The sequence below is a fragment of the Vanacampus margaritifer genome, chromosome 15, assembly GCF_051991255.1.
Source record: "Vanacampus margaritifer isolate UIUO_Vmar chromosome 15, RoL_Vmar_1.0, whole genome shotgun sequence".
Taxonomy (NCBI): domain Eukaryota; kingdom Metazoa; phylum Chordata; class Actinopteri; order Syngnathiformes; family Syngnathidae; genus Vanacampus; species Vanacampus margaritifer.
The window spans coordinates 12,007,983-12,026,280 of NC_135446.1; the positions used below are offsets into that span (position 1 = coordinate 12,007,983).

The 18,298-nt window shown below is 43.0% G+C and overlaps 2 protein-coding genes and 1 long non-coding RNA gene across 4 annotated transcripts; 2 read left to right on the forward strand and 1 right to left on the reverse strand.

The window, feature by feature from the left end:
- Positions 1–227: 227 nt before the first annotated feature.
- On the forward strand, positions 228–4,484 carry irf5 (interferon regulatory factor 5). The gene is made up of 8 exons (XM_077543308.1): positions 228–401; positions 670–844; positions 911–933; positions 998–1,025; positions 1,093–1,266; positions 1,388–1,777; positions 1,843–1,961; positions 2,461–4,484. Exons 1-8 carry the CDS (start codon positions 228–230, stop codon positions 2,629–2,631), a joined length of 1,254 nt encoding a protein of 417 aa, XP_077399434.1. The 3' UTR covers positions 2,632–4,484.
- Positions 334–2,629, reverse strand: LOC144034513 (uncharacterized). 2 transcript variants are annotated; one of them, XR_013288235.1, is made up of 3 exons: positions 2,389–2,629; positions 545–753; positions 334–460 (listed from the first exon to the last, which is right to left on the reverse strand). It is a non-coding gene; the product is annotated as an uncharacterized LOC144034513 (long non-coding RNA). The 2 variants fall into 2 exon arrangements; XR_013288236.1 differs by having other exon boundaries at positions 545–1,770.
- Positions 4,485–4,608: 124 nt separating the features above from the next.
- Positions 4,609–14,920, forward strand: tnpo3 (transportin 3). Its single transcript, XM_077543298.1, has 23 exons — positions 4,609–4,880; positions 7,671–7,871; positions 8,013–8,086; positions 8,209–8,365; positions 8,544–8,687; positions 8,757–8,932; positions 9,007–9,145; positions 9,226–9,372; positions 9,467–9,574; positions 9,647–9,738; positions 9,828–9,967; positions 10,073–10,264; positions 11,879–11,970; positions 12,058–12,134; positions 12,200–12,260; positions 12,338–12,478; positions 12,557–12,673; positions 12,757–12,851; positions 12,921–13,077; positions 13,829–13,996; positions 14,073–14,185; positions 14,260–14,316; positions 14,448–14,920. Exons 1-23 carry the CDS (start codon positions 4,620–4,622, stop codon positions 14,449–14,451), a joined length of 2,913 nt encoding a protein of 970 aa, XP_077399424.1. The 5' UTR covers positions 4,609–4,619; the 3' UTR covers positions 14,452–14,920.
- The last annotated feature ends 3,378 nt before the right edge of the window (positions 14,921–18,298 follow it).

The window sequence follows — 18,298 nt, forward strand, 5'->3', positions numbered from 1 at the left end:
AAAAAGCTTTCCATTCTACTTAAATGCCAAACTCTGATATTTAAGTCCTGCTCCACTTACCACAAATAAGTCACAAAAGTAATATCACATGAAATACAGACATTCTTACTGAAACTAAAGGGGTACAGGATGGTCATGTGATGTGCAAATTCAACAATTCCCATCAGGGATCTACGTTACCATGATGACCACCTGCTGATGATCCCCGGGACTCCAAGTGCCTAAGCATGACCGTCCAACCCCGAAGAGTGAGCTTGAAACCTTGGCTCCTGGCTCAAGTGGACAGCGGCTGTTTTCCCGGTCTTCATTGGGTCGATTCAGCTCGCCGTCTGTTCCAGATCCCATGGAAACACGCCACGCGCAGCATGCCAACGTATCAAGGGGAAAACACCATCTTTAAGGTCTGGGTGATCCCCGTTGTTACTCCCAACATGCTCTCATTTGTTCATTTTGCCTGTTTCTGTGTTGAATGTAAAAAAGAAAAAAATCACATAAAACAAGCCCAAAAACAAAAAGTTTCACTTCTGTTTCTTTGAACATGTACTTCCTGTTTGAAAGCAGTTGTCGTGATGACTTCCTCTTCATGCGTTTACTTTTGTTTCCTACTTTAACACATTCAGTGAGTCAGCGCTTTTATTGCCTATGTCCGTGTCCCTACCTGTCCTGCAGGCGTGGGCACTTGAAACGGGCAAATTTCAAGAAGGTGTGGACGATCCGGATCCAGCCAAGTGGAAAGCGAACCTGCGTAATGCACTGAACAAGAGTAAAGAGTTTCAGCTCCAGTTTGATGGCACCAAAGAGACACCTTTTCAAGCCTATAAAATTTACAAAGTGGTAAACGCAGGTAAAGACTTTGCTTTGCACTCTTCCTAAATGGCCACAAATGTGAAATAAGTGATTTTTCTTCCAGATGCTGCCACTGACAGCGATGAGGTAATCATACCTTGTGATTTCAATCAATTGTCTTTACCTCTCTAACGTGAAAATTATATTTCAGATTCCAAATCTGACCGAGCTGACAATCGGTAAGTCAAGTGATTTGTAACCGTGGAAACACAGTTTCTGTTGTCTGATGTTTTGATATCTTGTCAGATTCCAGGATCTCCCATTCCATTCCCCCTCCCCTTCATGATGTGAACCAGTTTGGTGGAACCACAATGACCTCTGAGCTCCCTCAGCAGGACTTCCAAACATTGGATCAGGTCAACTTTGATCCTCTTGAGGCGAGCACCGTGGTCCAGGCAAACCTGCTCAGTAGCATCCCATGTGAGTGAAGATGTCCTGTGATGTGCATGGAGATGGAGGGGGGGGTGGGGGGAATGGGGGGGGGGTTTATTTGCATAATGAAGCCGATGCAATTTCCTCATTTGGTTTTATATTGCTGCAGCAACAGATCTGGACTTGAAGTTTCAATACCGCGGCCGGGCCATGGGTTCTCTGACTGTCAGTAACCCTCAGGGCTGCCGACTTTTCTATGGACAACTGGGGCCCAACCCGCAGCAAGTCGACCTGTTTGGACCCGTCAACTTGCAGCAGGTTTTGTTTCCGGGGACTTCTGAAATCCTGAGCCAGAAACAATGTGAATTCACTGAGGCCCTGTTGAGCGTGATGGATCGAGGACTCGTCCTAGAAATCTTGGAACAGGACATCTATGCTGTCCGCCTCTGTCAGTGTAAAGTATTCTGGTCTGGACCAGGTGCTCCCGACCAGGGTCTGCCCAATCCGCTAGAGAGGGAGAGGAGGGTCAAAGTGTTCAGCCTCAACGACTTCCTACAAGGTGACAAACGGTTGGAATCATAAAAAATACAAAACAAAACAAAAACTAATAAACATTCTCTCCAGGACTGATCTTGTACCAGAAGGGTGAAGCTCAGAGTGTCCCCCCCTACGAGATCTACTTCTGCTTTGGGGAGGACTGGCCTGATCAGAAACCAAAAGAGAAGAAACTCATTTTGGTTCAGGTCAGTCCTGATTTGCTGAAGAATCAGTTGGAAACATACATTCAACTTTTTATGAATGTCATCAGTTTCACTAAAGTACTCTAACCTAATTGAAGCATCCTTTCAGATCGCGCTGTCGTTACTGTGCTTTTTCTTTCCACAAGGGGGCATAATTTCATGGGCTTGGCGGGGGATTGCTGTTCTCCTAACCAGCATTTAACCAGATATTTTCTTTGTTCACTTTACCTTTCACACGCAGTTGACATTGCTAGTTTAAAATGATTTAATTTGCTTTCAAAGGGCGGGGATTGTTCAAGGATAAGAATGTCTTGATTGACATTGTAAAGTGTAGAAAATAAATTGAAGTGTTTGTTTTGAACCGAGAATGCACACAGCTCACACACAAACAGCTACACAAAAACAAATGCACTTAACGGAGTTAACTCACCACAGTTTTCACAGCTTGAAATGGACTGTTTGGCTGGTGTTTGATAAAAGACAATTTTCTTGTCCTATTCAGGTGGTTCCGGTAGTGGCTCGGATTCTAACAGAAATGTTCTCAGGTGAGCACAGCTGGTCCATCGATAGCATCAGATTGCAGATCTCCAACCCGGATGTAAAGGACCAGACAGTGGAGCAGTTTAAAGAGCTCCAGAAACTCCTCCACAGTCAAAATATCCAAGGATCCTGAAGTGCTGCACTTCACATATCACAACAGGGAGAATATTGTTTGCTTGCTAGTGCACTGCTAATATTGCAGTTTAGATTTGGAGCATGTGTGTGTGCACGTGTAAAAGTAATTCAAAGGTTCATTTCAACATTTTAGGTTAAAACACACGTGCTCTGTGGATTTTATTGACTTCTTAAACTTCTCTCCATATTGTCAGATAAGTCAATAACGTGTCATGCTGCTAACCAATACATCCACAAAACCACCGTTATACACTTGTCACAGTAAATCATCAGTTTTGTGGCTCCGCATAGGCCACGCCCTCTGCTAAAACGTCACTATGTTCGGTCTAAGGCATGATCAGGAAGCTTTTCTGACAAGTATTCGTCTGGATCGTTCAACGGGCTCAGTGCAGTACATGAAAAAATAAACATATTCTTGCCACTAGGTGGCACTAACAGAATAATAAGATTATTATCATGTAGATGTCTTCAGGCCAAGACTTAAAAAATATATATGTGAAGTTTGAGCTCTTTTGTGTCTAAGGTAAAAATTAGACGTGAAATATTTGAAAACTCAAGATTTTTTTATTTATTTTTTACCTGTTACTGCAGTTTTTGAGATGGTACAGGGCAAGTTGAAGTCAAATCGATAGTCAAAGGGTGCTTCCTGTACATTTTATGATGTGGATACCAAATACTTTTTGTATATTTTAGGGTGCTCCTCGTGCCTCCCAATGTTCCTTTTCTTTTTGTCGGTCAAACGTACCGGGCTCTGTTAAAACGTTGGTAGGGGGCGCTACAGACATTTTTCTTTTTTTTTGTACAGTAGTCGTGTATGACAACTTTAACACATAACATTTTTCACCAGGCCCGATATGGCATGTACAAAGCTTGGTTAGTTTGTTCATCTTTATTTTTTATATATTATTTCATTTTACATTTATATTAACGTTTGTGAAATATTTCGTCTACTCGGAGTGAAAAGCGACTGAATGTGTGCGGTGGCGCCCAGAAAGTACCGTGCAGCTGCCGGCAGATGGCCATGCGGTGCCCCAATCAATAATGAAGGTTAACTTTTAAACTATTCGGAATTTTTGAACAAATTTAGCCTATCTATTACTCTTAAGGAGTTTGCTACGGTTATGAACACTTTTCCTTCTGGAATCGTAAGTTTTTTTTTTAAGGGATGAAAAGAGCCTGTTTGCCAATTTGGACCCCAAGGCGACTGCCAAGAATTAGCTCCTTTTTAATGGATTGGAGTGGGCAAACTGGGTCATCAAGGGTCGGAGTCCTGCAGGCTTTGGATGTTCCCTTCTCCAACTAGCTGATATGTATATGATCAGCTCATCAGCAAGCTCCGCTTAAGCCTGATAACGATCCTGTTGATTGGAATCAGGGAAACATCCAAAACCTGCAGGACTCTGGCCTTCAAGGACCGAGTTTGCCCACCACTGTTGTAGAATCAAGAAAAATATTTGTGATGATTGTTCATTTTGTGATGTTTCCCTCGAAACAGGATACACTTATTTTGGCATTGCGTGTCATTATACCAACAAATTGTGGAAAAATGTGTCTCGATTTATTATAGATCAATCATCATATTGATTCTTATTTTAGTCTTGTCTGGAAACATGTAGTTTGATTTCAATTGTTCATTCAAAACCACTGTTTTTAGTTTTTGAAATTAAAACCAAACAATACATTAATACTATATTAAACTTTACTAGCAAGAAAGCGTTTCGAAATACTACTTTATGCTTCTTCTTTTTTTTAATGTTTTTGTTTGAAATCCCCCTGGCTCCTCTTGATTTATGTTTTCTCTGTACTAATAACTGTATGTTTGCAAATTCTTCAATTAAAACTTTAATATACTATAGTATACTATAAAATAACTTACAGACAGTATAGTTTAATTTGACATATTTGAAAAGGAATGGTGCAGAACTGGATTTTGTGTTTGTTTTTCCAGTGCTACCAGATCGGAACTAATATTCTGGTTAGCGTTTGATGCCGGGTGAACACAGCGGTTACACGCGGGAAGTCCGTACGAGATGGCGGTCAGCACACACCACACCAACTAGAATTTCCCAACAAGCGTATCGTTGGACGCATTTCTTGCCTGTCGAGCTCCCGTTTCGGACCCGAGCAATGGAGGGGGGAAAACCGACTCTGTCGCTCGTCTACCAGGCGGTCCAGGCCCTGCACCACGACCCGGACCCGGCCGGGAAGGAACGAGCTTCGATGTGGCTCGGAGAGCTCCAGAGATCGGTAGGGAAAACGGGACATCACGCTCACCGAGGCGGGCGTGGGCCGCTGTAGTTCCCCGGGGGGGTTCACGGTTATTCTAAAGTGTTTCTACGTTCAACTCGTCAATTTGGCATCGCTGGGAAATAAGTGCGCAATTTAGTGGAGCCCGTTAGCATCTCAGCTAAGCTACTCAGCGACTAATGAATGAATCACAACACAAGCTGCTAGCTGTATTTTTCCGTGTCTTGTCTGTCGCTCTTTAAGAGGACCACATTGACTGACTTTTATTTTGGTGTCCACAAAATGCGTGTTGTCGTTTGTGCTGTGTTTGTATATTAGCTGGTTATCATGGCGAATGTAACTGTTGTGCTGACGTTGATTGCAGAAGTCACGTCGTTGGTCTCCAGGCGAGTGGATTCTTGTTGGGGTTTATGTGTTCAAGTAGAGAGGAGGCCAGTTGGCGACGTGCGAGTGTTCCTTCCTAAACCTCCCCGATCATTTGAGAGCTGCATTGACCGGCTTGGTTAGCATTCAAAGCGTTTAGCCGACTAAGCTACTCGGGAGCTCAACCCTCAAGCTGGGCTGGTGCGTCGTCCACCCTTCCTTCTTCCCGTCCCCTGGGGGTGGGGGGCTTAGGACAACACGTGTTTTTGTTTTGTTTTTTTTCAGTTGTCTGTCACACAACTTGCACATTTCTGTTGTTTCTGAATATGCGAGCAATCTTCTTCTCAAATCTTGTGGCATGGCACATCTTGATCAGCCACATTTGGCCACACACCTGCCATACAAATGTTCATCTTCTTCTGTTTCGTATTATTTATTTTCTGAGCGTATCATTGTGTAGGTGTGCTGCCAAAATCCCAAATTTGACAAAGGCAAACGCCACCATGCATCACTCTGGGCTCGATGTTGTTTTTGTACCAAACACGTCTAAGGAATTCCTAAGATATTTGTCACTTATTACTATAATTGCAAAACATAACCACAGTTGACGGCTGACAGGTGCTCACTAGTGTGCAACTTCTGTGCATATAAGTCACACACACACATGACAAGAATTAACCAATGTTTCCCACAGATTTGAAATCTACTTGGGTGGGTGGACTCCGGCGGTGGGGATGGGAGGCGGGTTGGACGGGTGGTGGGTCTCAGTCCTGTTACTACGTCTCCCCTAGTCTCATGATCCACGAGTGAGTGGCGGCGACCCAACGTTACATGCAGTGTATCCTGTCGCGACATTTTTTTTCTTCTGAAATATATTTTTAATACATTTTCTTGAAAACTTTTTGGGTGGTGGCCCGCCCAAGTATTAACAATGTGTGGGAAACACTGATTAACGTCCTTATAATTTAATGATTAAACATATTAGTCCATGCAATCATTCTGGGAACCGAGTAGCTTTAGCGACTTAGTTTTAACACGCAACGCGTTTGAGGGAACGTTTCCTACAGCCAGCGTACTGCACGTCGTATAACGGCAAGTTAAATGCTTGCCGATCATTGATGTGATAGTTAGCTAGCATTAGCATCTAGGGATATAACAATATCCAAACCTCATGATATGAAGGTCACGATACGATAATTATGACGATTTTGTGGGGAGGTTGCCGATATAAAAAAAGGTCACAATATTGTAAAAAAAAAAAATGAGATCATACTAAAAAAAACTCACACACAATATTGTGCTTTTGTACATAAACAACCTACAATTTCTAATAACACTTACTATTGAGGCACTTACTTGCTAATGCACGCACACATTGAGTTCCTCCAAATATTGACTCGGTTCACAGGCATTTTAGCCTTAATTTGACCATTAGTGTGGATTTTAAACATAGAAGGGCCAAAACATGCCTTGTGAAAATTAAATTGCACTAAAAAACTAGTCACCAGAGGGTGTTAGAACTACACAAATGGAAATCAACCCGACTTTTAACAGATGTACTGCTTTTAATATCGTGACATGATGACGACGACGACGACGATTTTGTGGCAGTTCTAATAACGCGATATCCCAATTTTGCTGTTATTGTTACATCTCTATTAGTATCTAGCTTACACTCAGTGCAGGTGGAAGCCTTAAGTTGCATTAAATACTTTTAAATTAGGCGGGACGACTTTTTCTGGTCACTCGATTAACAATTTAATTTTATTTATTGATTTATTTACATTGATTTCATTATGTGTTCTATACAAAATATGTATTTTTATGAACAAATGGAAAAAGATAATAGAAAAATTGCATTAATTTGATGCAATTTTAGTAAAAATTGCTATATTGCCTATTGGGATATATTTTTTATAGGTCTTTCGTTCAAATGATCTCTCATTGTTTTTATTGTAAGTGGTATTGACACTTGGTATTGGTGACTACTAAAGAGTTGAGCGCTTGTTGGTCTGGAAAAAAAAGTGGTATTGAACATCCCTCATTCTCACCCTAGTACACAACGAACACTTAACACAACTTCCTTCATCTCTACTTTTTTCTATTTCGACATTTGGCTCCTGTTTCTTCACATGCTCTTTTGGATCGTGTTTGTGTGTATTCACTTTGACCATTTCATCATTTGCCTTATAATCCTCCATAAGTGTTTGGGGTTCCAAAGTCTATTTGGTGGCGGGTGTATACTGTAGGTGGAATAACTAAAATTGATCAGTTTTGTTATAATAAAAAAACAAATGTAGTCCATTTTTTAAATTTTTTTAGGCGACACACACGTCGCAGACAAACATAGTGTGCCGTGGCAGTTTTTGAGTTGTTTTGGCACGTCGTAACGAAAAGCATGCTGATCAGTGTTGCCTTCATTTGCAGATGTACGCGTGGGAGATCTCAGATCAGCTGCTGCAGATCAAGCAGGACGTGGAGTCGTGTTACTTTGCGGCTCAGACCATGAAGATGAAGATCCAGACTTCCTTCTACGAGCTTCCTCCCGATTCCCACAATGCGCTGCGGGACTCGCTGCTCTCGCATATCCAGAACCTCAAAGACCTGTCACCTATCATCGTAACCCAGGTAACGCGCATTCCTCACCCCGAGGAAATGCTCACATGTGCTGCACTGACAGAAGTTGCTCAGGAATGAGTTTGACGGTCGCTTCCTCTTTTAGGAATGTAGATAAGTTGTCTTTTAATCAGATTTTTTTTTCTTTTCTAGCTGGCGTTGGCCATTGCAGATCTTGCTCTTCAGATGGCGTCATGGAAAGGATGCGTGCATACGCTCATAGAAAAGTGAGAATTTACAACTTTAAGATCATTTCATTGTTCTCCTACACGTACTGTAGGATTCCAATGTTTTTTTGTTTTTGTTTTTTTTTTGCTGAATTTGAGCTGTTTGTCTCCCGCCCTTCCAGGTACAACGGCGACATCAGCTCCATGCCCTTCCTCATCGAGATCCTGACTGTGCTGCCGGAAGAAGTCCACAGCCGCTCGCTACGTATCGGAGCCAATCGGAGGACGGACATTATCGAGGACTTGGCTTATTACTCATCCACCGTGGTCACGCTACTGGTAAGGGAGCGCTCCTCCACCCAGTCTGTTTGGCTGACTTGAACTCTGGTCGACTGGACCCAAAAACTGAGTAATCCCATCTTTAGGTGTCGCAGAAAACAGTCGCTCAACTTTGCAGTCGTGCAAATGATGGGAAGTGAAAATGGGTTTTAAGGCGACTTGTTTCATCCTTTTTTAGGCGTCGTGTGTGGAGAAGACGGGTAGTAATGAGAAGATGCTCATCAAGGTCTTTCGCTGCCTGGGGAGCTGGTTCAACCTGGGAGTCCTGGATAGTAACTTCATGGCCAGCAACCAGCTGCTGATGGTCCTCTTCCAAGTTCTGGTGAGCCGCCCGCCCGCCTGCCGCTCATTCGCGCGACACGCTTGATGGGCTGACGGTCCTTGTTTGCAGCAGAGGGACGACACCTCCACGAACCTGCACGAGGCGGCCGCCGACTGCGTGTGCTCCGCCCTCTACGCCATTGAAAACGTGGATACAAACATGACGTTGGCGTTGCAGCTCTTCCAGGGCGTCCTGACGCTGGAGACGGCCTATCACATGGCCGTGGCCCGTGAGGACCTGGACAAGTGAGGCGGCCCGCAGCAGTTTGCCGGCATTTTGTCGCTGCTGTTGGTTACATCATTTTAATTCCCCCCCCCAGAGTTCTTAACTATTGTAGAATCTTCACTGAGCTGTGCGAGACCTTTTTGGAGACGACAGTCAGGAGTCCAGGTCAGGGAATGGGAGACTTGAGGACGCTGGAGCTGTTGTTGATCTGTGCCGGACACCCCCAATACGAGGTAGCCAAAACGTCTTCTAATTCAAACAAGAAGAAAAAAAGAAGAAGGCATTTCCCCGCTAATGCCAACGTGTGCTCCAGGTGGTTGAAATCTCCTTCAACTTCTGGTACCGGCTCGGTGAAAATCTGTACAAGATTAACGACGTGGCCCTTCACACCATTTTCCGACCGTACATTCAGAGACTTCTGCACTGTTTGGCCCGGCATTGTCAGCTGGATCCAGACCACGTAAGTGTCCTGACCGGCGAGCCGCCAGTCATCGAGTCGCTGTCGGTGCTCGGAGAATGGCCAAGGCTGAATGCTGTGCATTTGCTTCACGCAGGAAGGAATTCCGGAGGAGACGGATGATTTTGGGGAGTTCAGGATGAGAGTGTCGGACCTCGTTAAAGACGTCATTTTTCTTGTCGGGTCCATGGAGTGTTTCACTCAAGTGAGGCAACTACAAAAGGTGTCTCTGGTCTTTTTGTGTTCTCGTATGTTAATGTTTCTTTTCTGTTCTCAGTTGTATTCTACACTTAAAGATGGGAACCCTCCTTGGGTGGTGACTGAAGCTGTTCTCTTCATAATGGCCGCCATTGCGAAAAGTGTTGACCCGTGAGCCACACTGTGTTTTTTGATGGGAAACCAACCCAAGCAAAAGAACGTGAACGCAAGCTAATCTGTTGACTTTGTCAATGTTGTAGTGAGAACAACCCAACCCTGTTGGAGGTGTTGCAGCAAGTTGTATTGCTCCCAGAAGCCGTTCACATGGCCGTGCGTTATACGAGCATCGAGCTGGTGGGCGAGATGAGCGAGGTCGTTGACAGAAACCCCCGATTCCTCGGTGAGGCCGTGTAGAACATGTAGTCCTAATTTTTATTTCTGTTATTTTTGTACCTTTCTTTGATTTGAGTCAGCATCATTCTGACGCGATTGTGTTGTCTGTCAGACCCCGTGTTGAACTACCTGATGAAAGGTCTGCGAGAAAAACAACTGGCCTCGGCTGCAGCAAAAGCCATCCACAACATCTGCTCCGTATGTAGGGACCATATGGCGCAACACTTCCAGGGACTTCTGGACATCGCTCGCTCACTGGACTCCTTTGCGCTGTCCTCAGAGGCCGCCGTCGGACTGCTCAAAGGTACTCGCGGAGACTCGAGCCATTTGCATACGTGTAGCGCGAGTTCAGGTGAATGTTGGTGTAGGCCAGGGGTCTGCAACCTATTTAGTCCCTCTCCCGTCGCTCCCTGTGGGTCTCTAAAAAACAATTGTAGAATTTTTTTATTTTATTTTTTACAAGAAAAAAGAATAAATAAATATTCCAAAAATCTCAGTCCAAATTTGTAAGTTGTCAGAAAGAGAGATCAAAGACGGACGAAAATGTTTTAAAAATTACCGAAAATTTTCCAAAAAGTGACCTTAAAATGTCCAAAGGGGAAGAGGAAAAGCGGAAAATGTACCATAAAATATACATGAAATTGCCCAAAAATGTCATAGAATTGAATAAAAATGCTAGAAAAGAAAACGTGTAAAAAGTAACGACGTAATGTGTGAAAAGTAAATGACCATAACATGTCTTTGGATTTAAAAGTCACAAAATTGATTTAAAAAAAAAAAAAATCAGAAAAAAAACATCCCCAAAATGTCCACAAAATTGCCATAAATTCTGAAAATGCACTAGAACACATTCCAAAAATGATCGTATGTCCATGAAATTGTCAAAAATGTCAGAATTTAATAAAAATGCTAGAAAAGAAAACATGTAAAAAGTAACCATAAAATGCCCAAAAGCAAAAAAAGAAAGGTAGAAAATGTACATGAAATTGTCAAAAATGTCATAGAATTGAATAAAAATGCTAGAAAAGAAAACGTGTAAAAAGTAACGACGTAATGTGTGAAAAGTAAATGCCCATAACATGTCTTTGGATTTAAATCACAAGATTGATAAAAAAAAAAAAAGTTTTAAAAAAAAAGCATCCCCAAAATTGCCATAAATTCAGAAAATGGAACTAGAACACATTCCGAAAATGATCGGATGTTCATGAAATTGTCAAAAATGTCAGAGAATTTCATAAAAATGCTAGAAAAGAAAACATGTAAAAAGTAACCATAAAATGCCCAAAAGCAAAAGAAGAAAATGTTCAAAAAGTAACCATAAAATGTCCCAAAACAAAAAAACACATTCCGAAAATTATCGTATGTCCACAAAATTGGCAAAAATTTCAGAAAATTTATTTAAAAAGGCAGGAAAAAATAGCCATTAAAAAGTCCAAAAAAGAAAGGAGACGAAATGACCAAAATATGTCGATAAAATCTTGGCAAATGTCAGAAATTTGACAGAAAGGCAGAAAAGTCTCAAAATGTCTGAAAAAAATGTACCAAAAAAAATGTACCAAAAAAATGGAAGACGAAAGTTAGAAGAATATGAATTTCTACGTATTGGATGCTGCATATTTTTCACCCACTGTTAACGTTCATCACAATGTTCTAATGTTTTGCGGCTCCAGACAGGTTTTTGGATTTCTTTGGCCTAAAATGGCTCTTCTGACAGGAAAGGTTGCTGACCCCTGGTAAAGGCCAGTAGTACTCATAGTGAGCACTCCAGTTTTAGGTTCTAAATAAAACCTCCCTGAAATGTGGCATGCGCAGGAATTGTTGGATCTCACTGTGGAGGGAGGCGAACAAGAAGATGAAACATAGACAATTTTTGACTTTGTAACAACGATGTCGTGAGCTTGATATTTCTGACCCGTAGGTACGGCACTGGTGCTTGGTCGTCTGCCTCTAGACAAGATCGCAGAGTGCCTCTGTGATTTGTGTGCTGTTCAGGTCACAGCCCTAAAAAAGGTGCCAGCCTCCTTTTTTTTCTCCGAGTCTTCCGTCTGTTTGAAAGCAGGCGAACAAAAAAAAACAAAACATGTTTTGCCGTTGCAGCTTCTGGCCGAGGAACCAACAAACGGTCGTTCGGCCGATCCGACCGTCTGGCTGGACAGACTGGCCGTCATCTTCAGGTGAGGCTAAATCTTCCGACTGGCCTGTTAACGCAGATGGAGAACTGAGTGCTGGCCTGTTTCAGACACACAAACCCCATCGTGGAGAACGGACAGACGCACCCGTGTCAGAAGGTCATCCAGGAGGTAAAGTAACTCACTTCCACCTCCGCAAACCGCAAACGCGTCTGGCGTTCCACTCTTGTGTTTTATGCCGCTTGTAGATCTGGCCCGTGCTGTCCGAGACGCTCAACACTCACCAGGCGGACAATCGAATTGTGGAACGATGCTGCCGCTGCCTCCGCTTTGCTGTGCGCTGTGTTGGAAAAGGCTCCGCCTCCCTACTGCAACCACTGGTTACTCAGGTGAAAGGAGTGGACGAAAGTCATTGAAGTGCCTTGAAGCCGTATGGACGCTCACGTGTCGTTTGTTGGTGTCGTCAGATGGTGAGCGTCTACCGGGTGTATCCGCACTCGTGCTTCTTGTACTTGGGCAGCATCCTGGTGGACGAGTACGGGATGGAGGAGGGCTGTCGGCAGGGTCTGCTCGACATGTTGCAGGTGAGCTGCCAAGCCATTCTCACGGCAGTGGGCCAGTAATGCCCACTTGTGATAACTGGCGCGTCGTCACCTTTCCCCGGTAGGCTTTGTGCATGCCGACGTTTCAGCTTTTGGAGCAGGCCAACGGTCTTCTCAACCACCCCGACACTGTCGATGACCTCTTCCGACTGGCGACCAGGTGCGCTGCGTCCGCGTTATGTCACCGGTTTTGGGCTTTCTGTGTGTGATGTGTGATCTTTGTGTTCAGGTTTGTGCAACGGAGTCCCGTCACACTGCTTGGCAGCAGCATTATTGTTCACATCATCCAGTGCGCCATCGCCGCCACCTCGCTGGACCACAGAGACGCCAACTGCAGCGTCATGAAGTTTGTGCGAGACCTCATCCACACCGGCGTGGCCAATGACGTAAGAGCAGGCATGGGCTGATTAGTATGGAGGACCAAAAAAGCCAAAATAAATAATAATAAAAAATGGAAATGGATATAAAAAATATAATTCAAAAAATAAATATAAATGGAAATGAAAGCAATATAAATACATTAATTAAAATAAAAAATAAAATAAAAAATGGGTTTAAAAAAATAAAGACAATTAAATGTCAATCAATAAATAAAAAGGCTCTGCTGTCACATTTATTGCAAAGAAAATGTATTGAAATTTATTTTTTAAATTTAGTGCAATTTATTGCTGCTTGCAAAGTGAAGTAAACCTGAGTTAATTGCCTCCAATTAACCCCCACCCCCACCCCTCCTTCTTGGCATGTAATGGAGGAAGGTTGAGGGCGCTTGATGAAATACTACCAACACAGATGTCTTTTTGCTCGGATCAATGTGCATTAAGGTGCCAGCAGGTACTAGTTAGCCCCAAAGACAACATGAGTAGTCTGCAGGCCTGCTCTAAAGATAGCTAACCAGTGACAGGACGCTGTGACGTACTAACAATAATTAAAACAGAAAACGAATGGTAATATTTATTTATTTAAACTTGAAATGATGCACGTAACTTCTGGACTTGATATTCAGTAGTTTTTGAAAATAAAATAGTGTTCAATGGGGGGAAAAATGCTGTTTTTATTTACTTCTCATTTATTTATTTCTCATTCGGACATAATGCAATATTTGTCCATGACTGAATGGAAATGTTTGTGTCCCTCCAGCACATGGAGGACTTTGATTTGAGGAAGCAGCTGATCAGTCAGGCCATGGAGCAGCACGGCCAACAACTGGTCACGCAGCTCATGCATTCGTGTTGCTTCTGCCTGCCCCCGTACACGCTGCCCGACATCGCCGAGGTCTTGTGGGAGGTCATGCTGTTCGACCGGCCGGTGAGTTGGCGACGGGCTGCGCGGGGCGGGGGGCCAATCGGACGTCCTGCCGCTCGCTGACGTGTCCTCCTTGCAGACTTTCTGCCGCTGGTTGGAGAGCGCTCTGAAAGGCTTGCCCAAGGAGACGTCAGGAGGCGCGGTCACGGTGACGCACAAACAGCTGACGGATTTCCACAAACAAGTCACCAGGTGAGCGTCGGCGCCAAAAGCGTGTGAAGGGCGTGCATACATGGAAGAGCTTAAGTCGCTTCTCCTTTTTGCAGTGCTGACGAATGTAAACAAGTGTGTTGGGCCATCAGAGAGTTCACGAGACTATTCCGGTAAACACACACACAACCGCCTATATCAACTAGCTTATTTGTGTTGCTCATATGGTCTAGGTGATGCATGCTTGAAAATAGAGAGTAGGACGATACAGGAGTCCAGTTGACTAATTGTGACTGTATTCCAGGTAATATCTTTTTGGCTGGTTCCGAGGTGGCAGCAAAAGCTGTGATGTGAAGAGCGGAGGTGGCATTTGTTGCTGGAAGGCAGACAGGCAGATCTCAAGGACTTACCGAACAGATGCACCTGCAGCAGGTGGGAGGTGGTGGGAGGGGCAGGCCGAGGAGGCAAAGTTCACTAAGTGAACAAATGGTGAGAAATGGAATGTGCCTGGTCAACTGTTTTTAAGAGAAACTTTATTTTTTGGACTTTGGTCACGGTTGTTTTGGCGCTGCTATACAAGGAGCCAAATGATATCTCATGATGCTCTTGGCTGGGCGCTTCCCAGTGGAGAACTTGACGTCACCACCTTTGACCGTTTTAACGTTTGCTTTCTTTTGAGTTGTTTTGCTGCAAAGAGTGACTGAGTGAACTCTGGGAAATGCCAGACCGACACATGACATCGCCTTGTTGTAGACAATAAACAACTGAAACAACGAATGTCATTCTTGGAAAGCTTAGCATGCTGTATGGGTCATTTAATTTTCGCTCTAAAATAGAAACATTAAAAATTGAACTTTAGAGAATGCAATTTACAAAATGAAATGAATGAAAAATTGTGTAACCATATCCACTCCAGTGGCGTGGAAAGATTTTGAATGACATGGAATAATATAAAATGACCCAGAATGAGCTGAACATATTAAAGTTGGAATGTTTTTTTAGTTGTTGAGACAGCAAGGAAACTGGGAAACAAGGAACGGAAACACTAACACTCAAGAATCTGGGGTGTACCTAATATTATGTCCTATATGGCAAACGCCAAGGTTCATCTCCACACCCTATGAAGTGCCGCTTAACCCACCATCGAGCCAATCTCCACCAGCTCCTTCTGCTTGGCCCTCAAATCTGAGCACCATGGGCCCCGTCCAACTATCCCCGATCTCTGTCACGAAGTCCCCAGTGAGTTTGTCCACCTCAAGATTGTCCTGTAGAACCACCTCAGCCAGTACGGAGCCATCAGCCAACTCACCAAAGACCAGCTTGCTGAGTGGATAAAGTCCAATAAAAGATGTTGGCGCTGTGCCTGTTCAGCCTCGAGGCACCTCAAGCAAGCAACATGTTAAAGCATGTGGAGGAGATGACATCACCCGCATCGTTGGTGCCAAGGTCCCCTTCTATTGGATCAGGAACGGTGGCCAACAGATCCAATCGGTTCCCTAACTGATCCACTAGATCCCACTGAGCTCCGCAAGCCGACGTTCTGTGGTATGACAGGGCGTGGCCTCCGAGCCAGCATACCTAGACCTGTTTCAGTATCCTACGTGGAAAGAACTCCTCCAAGCCGCCGCCCAGGAGCTTCAAGGGGCGGCTGCGAGGAACGACTGTCAGTGCTAAAGTCCACCGCCAGGAGAGCCCAACGACAGTTTCGCTGAAGAGGTCCGCCTTTCTTAAGGTAGGCAAGTTTATCCCCTGCAGCAGTCATCTCTTGAACCTGTTCCCGAGAGTAGGGAGCGGAAGTGAACTTGAGTCCAAACATCTTTTCTGTTTACTGAGCTGGGTGGGTCCAACACTTTGTGGCTAATGACAAAAGCGCACCTGCTGTGTACACATAGGACTAAAGTCTGACTTTTGGCAGATTTGGTCACGTGATCAGGATAATGGCGTAGCACACGGTATGTTTTTGTTTTTGATACTTAATCGGTTTCAAAGAAAATTCAGGGAATAAGATGCCAGAGATGTTTGCACTTTTATTCTTTATACACAATGCCTAATCCAATACTGGAAAATGAGTTACGTTAAAGTAAAAGTACCACTGATTATTTAATAGTGGTGTGTTCTTTGAAGTCTATAAATACCTGCATAGTGGTCACAGAAATAACTTTAATCTGACAAAAGTAATTTAACATGAATGAAAATTTATCAATGAAAAGCAGACCGTACCTTTTGAATTGTCATTCTACAGAATTATGTAACAAAATGTAGAACTTATTTTATTACACAGTTTGTTTGCCAGATGGACCAAAGCAGCCCAGAACTTAACAGAGCCTTGCCATGGCAATGAATAGTAAGTTTGAAAGCAAAAAAAAAAAAGGTACAAATGTATTCCAATGCCACATATTTTATTTATTGATTATAATTTTGGGTGGGGCAGAATAAAAGTGGACTGCAAACTACACAACGGCATACAAGTGAATTAGAAAGAGCCAGAGTACCACCAAGATAAATGCTATTTACCAAAAAAAAAGAGAAAAAAAAGCCTGGCATCTTAAAAAAAAAAATACAATCACACATCTTAAACATTTCCTGAAACACAGTCGGGAGTATTGTTATATTGTCTGTTCTGGATGTCGATGTGCTCCATTTGTCTTCAAATGTATTCTAATTTCTCAACCAGTGAATATTATTTACCAACCTGTTGATCATCCCGTGTCGAATGGTGGACAGCTCCGGAGAGCGAGGAGCGAAGATTCAAGATTATGAGCTGACGTTTGCCCCCTGCGACGTTCACAAAGCAGGGGGCAAACCTTTTTTTGTTTTTATGAATGCCTGTAGTTATGTTGTCATTTTCACATTATTTTGTGACTTTGTTCTAATATTTTTTTCATCCCAGTATTTGTTAAATTTTAATCCAACATTCATCTATCATATTTGTCATTTTCATCTGCATGTGTTTTTGGCAACAATTTTGTGTTACGTCCTTATTAGTGGGAATGCAGAAATGTTGTTTCTAACCTTTATTACTTATTATTATAGCATTTTATTCTCCTCATATTTTCAGAGAAACAACTCCCACGTAATACATACAACATTACTTACAGTACTTGCATAATTTAACGTTAAATATCAACTTTCCCCCATTCATTTTAAATGGGACTGACATGGTCCCACTTTCCACGCCCACTTTCATACAAACAACTCATCATTACCAGCTCTGATACTGCTCAGTGGCGCACTTGGTAAAATGTATTGTCCAGTAACCGGGAGGTCCTGGGTTATAGTCAAATATACATTGCAAATGTATCCATGGCAATTATGCTAAGTGATTACATGCTAATCAACTGACTATCAACTGACTGAAATGCATAATTTCACTGAAATTATTAAAAGCAAGTGTCCCCATTCAAGTCACTATTTTGAACCAGACCAGTTAGACTATTTGCCTGCCACACAAACAACTCTTTTGTTGAAATGAAATATTAAATACTAATCATTCTCAATTGACTTCACATTACTTTTCATGTCATTCGTCATTATTAAGTTTTGTTTCTATATCATCTGTTCTATATTCAAAATTTAAATTCAATGGGTTTCAGGATATTTCCGGGAATTACATACAATGTCACAGGTTTTACCTTGACTAAAGTGGCTGAGTGGTTAAAAGCAACGGTTTTAGTGATCGGTGTTCTTGGGTTCAATTCCAGCTTTCAACCAATCTAAAACACATGTTGCAATTCTGAGTACAAATCATAAAAAATATATATATATTAATACTTTGTAATTTTCACTTAATTTATTTTCTAATTTCCTTCATAAGAGCTCGGCTTAGCATGCAGCTTTCAGCCTTCCCACGCAATTTCTGCAGAAACTGCGCTCGTCTCGGAGTTCAGTGAGCCACTTGAGGAACAACGGGTTCGGGCACGCCGGCAGCAGACGTATGCAGCGTGTCACCGGCTCCGGGTCCGACATGTCGCAGGATGAAACAAATTAAGTGAAACAGTCGTACCTCACTCACCTTTTAAAAGTTAACTAAAGTTTACCATCTACACTTCTATCCAAACGGAAGTTTCCTTGGCGTTACTTCCTGTTTTGTAGAAAACGACGCGGCTAAGCGATATGGCGACATTGCCACCTAGAGGTGCGTGATGAATTAGCATT

Excerpts from the sequence above, each read along its gene's own strand:
- irf5 (XM_077543308.1), top strand. The coding sequence starts at position 228 with ATGACCGTCCAACCCCGAAGAGTGAGCTTGAAACCTTGGCTCCTGGCT. Across the intron at positions 402-669 it reads GGGAAAACACCATCTTTAAG|GCGTGGGCACTTGAAACGGG; the intron begins GTCTGGGTGATC and ends CCTGTCCTGCAG. Across the intron at positions 845-910 it reads TTACAAAGTGGTAAACGCAG|ATGCTGCCACTGACAGCGAT; the intron begins GTAAAGACTTTG and ends TTTTTCTTCCAG.
- tnpo3 (XM_077543298.1), top strand. The coding sequence starts at position 4,620 with ATGCCGGGTGAACACAGCGGTTACACGCGGGAAGTCCGTACGAGATGG. Across the intron at positions 8,366-8,543 it reads CCACCGTGGTCACGCTACTG|GCGTCGTGTGTGGAGAAGAC; the intron begins GTAAGGGAGCGC and ends ATCCTTTTTTAG. Across the intron at positions 9,575-9,646 it reads CCATGGAGTGTTTCACTCAA|TTGTATTCTACACTTAAAGA; the intron begins GTGAGGCAACTA and ends TTCTGTTCTCAG.